Below are 5,300 nucleotides of genomic sequence, written 5' to 3'. Positions count from 1 at the left end.
GGAGCTTCTGCAGCTCGCACCGAGTCCCCTCAGGCGCTTACCGAAGTTTAGCAGATGGAAGTGCTGCGTTTTGCAGCTTCGGTGAAGAAGCTACAGTGTCAGCAGGGCGTGTGTCACATTGGCTTGCAAGTTGTATGAAATGGGGCACCTTACTGGTTTTGTGGTGTTATTATGGATAAATAGAAGGGGACTTAATTTTGTGGTGGTAGTGATGGTGCTTTTTAGCTTCAGAAATACCACAGTGTTGCACTGTAGGCTTCCTAGCTTCGACTGATATTCAGCAGAAACATCCTTTTACCCACAGGTCCACTGAAGTTAGCATTGAACAGAGGTTGCCAAAAAGTTGAAGACCTTCATAAGTCTGGCTAGAATTGCCTCCCCTGTCAGCTGATGAGCTCTCATCCACCTCTGTAAAGGCTGTCTTTGTTCCTGTTCCCCACCCCACATCCTTTGGGCTCCAATTTCTAATATAAACCCCAGGAAAATACAAAGCCTTTTGGAAGATTTCCGATCTTCATTTGATGTGAAGAAACACATCAGTACGTGACAGTATAGATTGGTAGATTAGAGACGGGCTCAAGTCAGACCAGGAACAAGACGTTTAATGTGTCATAGTCTCGGGGGTTCTTAGATTAGAGGGAGCGTTTTGTTTGCCTGAATGTCCCCCCAGTTGCTCACTCTCACACTGGGAATTGTTCATTTGCCTTGACCCTCTCCAAGCTCTTCCACTGTCACTTGATCGAAATGAGCTGGGAACATGCTGCTCTTCAGGGTCCGGCAGCCCTTTGAGAATAGATATAAGGAGCCCTCAAGTCCTCCAAGGGACAGGTTACTGCTCTCTCTGCTCCCTTTACATTGATGTGTATGGTTTGGGCTGAGAGGCTTGAAATTACCGTAGTTATTAGCCTCCACATTTTTTTGAAAGGGCAAATCCATAATAAAACAATCCAGAAAGGTGGAGGCAGTATGAGTTCAGAGACTCCCCGATTAGCAGCAAGTAATTGGAAGATAGCTGCATGTGGGTTTAGCCCCACTCTGAATGTCCAAGTACCAAGCCTGACTTCCAGAGGTGCATAGGATTTGCAACTGATAGAAATCAAAACATTAAAAATGGGTCTTCTGAAGTTCACTTTCTGCTTATTAGGAGGAAACAGGAGAATAGAGAAGTGTCCCTTCCCATGCCTACTCTTAACCTGGTTAAACTTGAAGAGTCCCTCCTTAGATTCACAGATTATGGTTCAGGATGCATTTCAGAAATTTCAACCCAATTCCCTTCACTCTTGGGGAATACCTGCAACTGCAAATGCCAGCAGAACGTTTGAGCAGTTTACATCCTAACTTTAATCCTGATCACGGGACTGTAATGCCAATAACAGGATAGGAGAAAGTATTGCATTATCAGGGGCACGGCTCTGGGAGTGTGACCCAGCCACATCTCTCTGCGTGCTGCCTCCTGCTGAGTGTCACTCTCGGGTAGAGCAGCCTTGAGTGAAACGTGTACCTGGTGACCTTTCTCCACCAGGCTATCCTGTTCTGCCAGCCCCTTCGCTATTGAACCGAAATCCAGCCTCATCCTGAGGGTGTGGACCTTGTGAGGGCTGTCGCAGAGTTGCTAGCATAGCTTAGACTAGCAGCAGATACGACGAAACTTCGTGCAAGCACTGGAGCAGCAGGTAATATACATGGTGCCTTTCTTCTGAAGACAGTAAAGCATTTCAGAGATGCTAATTCTTTCTCTCAATGCACTTGTGAGACAGAAGAAACCAGATACTAGAAAGGCAAATGCCCAGTGCCTTGAAGATCAAGTTAGGATCCAGCAGGTTCTTTGATCAGGAACTGGTTTCTCTTCCTCCTCTGGGGCAAAGATATGGTAACAACCCAACCGTTTCCCAGCTGAAAGCAATGACTTTCAGCTACGCCGTGAGGAGTGGCACTGTGGTGGACGCACCCACCCCTTCATTTTTACTTCAGTCTCAGTCTCCCACCAAACTTAAGTTCATCTCTTGTCTGTGTCTCCCTCTTTCTCCCCAGACTGCTTTCAAGGAGCAGTAGTGTTCATAGAATCATAGAACAGTTCGGGTTGGAAGGGACCTTTAAAGGTCATCTAGTCCAACCCCCCTGCAATGAGCAGGGTCATCTTCAACTAGATCAGGCTCTCCTCTGAGAGCTTGTGTTAAACTCTCCAAGTCAGTTGTTTCTATCACTTTTCTCACCTGGCTAATTACTTCAAGAATCAGAAAAGATTGATCCTGCTTCTGGTTTAGGGTTTGGTTGGTTGTTTGTTTTTTAACAAAAAGGACAATAAAGCCTCCACCCCAGGCACAGCAAGGGCGTTTAGCTAGCTCGTGTCAAGAGCCAGCCATTGTCACCTTAGCCAGGATGTCTGCCTCTATTCACCAGCCCACAGCCCCATCCACGTCAGGACTTCCAAGTGATTTCCAGCTCTCCCAACCCCTTTCTCCTTTTCCTCAGTTCCTAGCCAGTCTCTGTGGTGTCTGTGCACTTAAACATCTAACAGTTTCATTCCAGATTTCCATCAGAGGTCCTGCCAGCCCTCAGTCTGAGTCAGCTGATACCACATGAAGGCTTACTGTGATTAGGGAGTGAAATGGGAGCAGACCTTACATGTGTAACTCAGCAGTTTTTCAGTGTGTGGATACTCTCTGAAGGGGATTTCACTCATCACTGTTTCCTTAATAGCTTCATCATTTCAAAGTTGGATTTAGGTCTTTGCTTTTCCTTAGCTAGGGCACTCACAGAAACACCTTTTTTTTTTTTTTTTTTGTGTTCTCCCCGCCCCCCCCAAGGCCAAATTTCTGGCCTGGGTGAGAAAAATCTCCAATAACTTGTTTAATGGAGACTGATTTGAACTTCCACCCTTGGCCAAGAAGCCAGGAGCAAGTTGCTGAAGTTCTCAGTTTGTGTTTATCCTTATCTGCTTCCTTGGGTTGTGGAAGAAGAAGAACAAGTTGTTCTCAGGCCACTGTTTGGCTAAGGGCTCTTCTTCTCTACAGAAGCAGTTGTTCAGTAATATGGAACTATTCTTTCAAAATACTGGAGAAGAGCCCAAAACACCTGAGGGATAACCAAATCAGAAAGTCTATTGCAGGTCTCTTAATGTTCCCAGTGCAAGCTTCAGCTGTTTTAGTGAGGTTTGGGAGGATGCTCAGCAAGGAGGACAGACTTGAGTGACTTCAGTGAGTCTGTTCAGTGGGATACAAACCAGAGTGCTCTGGGGAAAAGTCTGTACGAGTGTGCGTGTGTATGCTGGACGTCTCCCTCAGACTCATCCTTTTTCTCTTTTTGCTACAGTGCAGGTCCTGGTGGATGGAGCCCCGGTCCGGATCCAGCTGTGGGACACCGCTGGACAGGTAAGCTTTATCAAAGCAGCTGTCACCTCTGGTCCTGTGGGACAGGGACTGTTTGCAGGCTTTTGAGGAAGGCGGTGTTTAACTGGGAAGGAAGGAAATGCCCTGGTCCAGCATCAGCCCTTCGCTGGTATGGCTGTCACAGACAGGGTGAATGACAGACTCCCTCAGCTCTGAAATTTGTGTCCGAACCGTGGCACAGCCACAAAGTCGGCACGATGCCCTGCCTCTGAGGGTGTTGCTGTCCTAGTTAACGTGCAAAAAAGCCACTGCAGCAGCATGCTGTTAGGAGGTCAGTCCAGTGAAGAATTTTTTTTTTCTTTTTCCCACCTCCACTTTCTACAGGAAGACTTTGACTGTTTGCGCTCGCTTTGTTACCCCGACACCGACGTCTTCCTTGTCTGCTTCAGTGTGGTAAACCCAAGCTCCTTCCAAAACATTACTGAGAAATGGATCCCTGAGATACGAACTCACAACCCCCGGGCACCGGTGCTGCTAGTGGGGACGCAGGCAGACTTGCGGGACGATGTCAATGTCCTCATCAGCTTGGATCGCTACCACGTGAAGCCTGTGCCCCGGCCTCAGGCAGAAGGTCTAGCTGACAAAATCCGGGCTGAAGCCTACCTGGAATGCTCAGCACTGACTCAGAAGAACCTCAAAGAAGTTTTTGACATGGCCATTGTCAGCGGTGTTGAGCACAGAGCACGGCAGGAAAAGAAGATGACCGCCAAAGGCATCAAAACTCTCTCCAAGTGCCGCTGGAAGAAGTTCTTTTGTTTTGTTTGAAGCTGCTTTGGGAGGGGGGAAAAAGAAACACCCAATGCCAGTATTGGCTCTGCACCTTCTTGGAGTGACTGCTCCTATGGCCCCAGCGAGGAGGGTATGATAAGCTGCCAGGCTTGGAAACCTGGCTCTTGCTGGGTTACCGTATCAGATGCCTAGGAGACATGAACTGGATTTCCATTGTGCCGGGATATGGAATGGTCCAGGCAGCTACAAGTACCTGCTGGACATGTCTGTAGTGTCCCAGACTAATGGGAGCCTTTGATACATCAAGACTCCGTACCCCAGAACAGGCAGGTTCCTTACATTATTCAAAATTACCAGTTTTCTGTCTGAAACTAACACACTTTCAGAGTTGTGACGCAGCATAATAAACATGAGGGACTTTTGAAGTCTGCCTATGTTTTGGCTGATTTACAGGCTTGGCAGAGAGTAGGGCCAGGGCAGTTAGAGGCGACTGCAACGTGGTCAGACATGGCTGCAGAGTTTGTAATGTGAGACTTGGGTTCCCCCTCTGATTCTGCTTGCCAAAATAGGTAGAAGTCACTTGGCTGTGAAAAATCTCTTTCTTAACAGCCCTGTACTGTGAGTACCCTTGAGAAGGTTTTTCCTAAGTAAAGGCCATTAGCAGGCTGAAGAGAAAATGTGCTGGGAGCTACAGTAATTCTTTAAGCAAAACATTCTCTGAGAGGACTCTAGTCCAGTGGGTGCCAGTGCTATAGTCCTATCTTAAGAGGTAGTCATGAACCTGGGGACCTATTTTGAAAGGCCTTTTGTGTGTGTGGTGTTTTGAGAGAAAGAACAGGTGAGGAACAGTGATGAGTGGCTCTGTCTGTCTAGCAGAGATGAAACTGTCAGCGAAGGGTTTATAACACTACCAAGGGGTGAACTGTAGATGGAGAGCCATGCATGTAATGAAAGAAGAGAGAAGGAAGAAAAAGGAAGGGAATAAAAAGGAAAAAAAGACAGAAGGAAGAAAGGGAGATGGAGAAGGAAAGAAGAATGAACACTGTTAAATCAAAGTTATGATTCTACTTAGTTGAGATGCTAATATTCGGGGAATCTTCTAGGGACCTAGAAAATTCGCTAGTGATCTCAATTTCAAAGTAATATTGTTCATACGTTAAGTTCTGAATCAAAAGGAGGGGT

At 46.9% G+C, this 5,300-nt stretch overlaps 1 protein-coding gene across 1 annotated transcript; it reads left to right on the top strand.

Moving 5' to 3' along the window:
* Positions 1-3,284: 3,284 nt before the first annotated feature.
* RHOV (ras homolog family member V) lies at positions 3,285-4,154 on the top strand (the record flags this gene model as incomplete). Its single annotated transcript, XM_010290621.1, has 2 exons — positions 3,285-3,371; positions 3,714-4,154. Coding segments are annotated over 2 exons (528 nt in total), but the record flags the coding sequence as incomplete, so codon positions are not given.
* Between the last annotated feature and the right edge of the window lie 1,146 nt (positions 4,155-5,300).

Source organism: Phaethon lepturus, unplaced genomic scaffold, assembly GCF_000687285.1.
Source record: "Phaethon lepturus isolate BGI_N335 unplaced genomic scaffold, ASM68728v1 scaffold47727, whole genome shotgun sequence".
NCBI classification, from domain to species: domain Eukaryota; kingdom Metazoa; phylum Chordata; class Aves; order Phaethontiformes; family Phaethontidae; genus Phaethon; species Phaethon lepturus.
The sequence above is the reverse complement of the archived record's forward strand: the minus strand, read 5'-3'. Positions and strand labels throughout refer to the sequence as shown.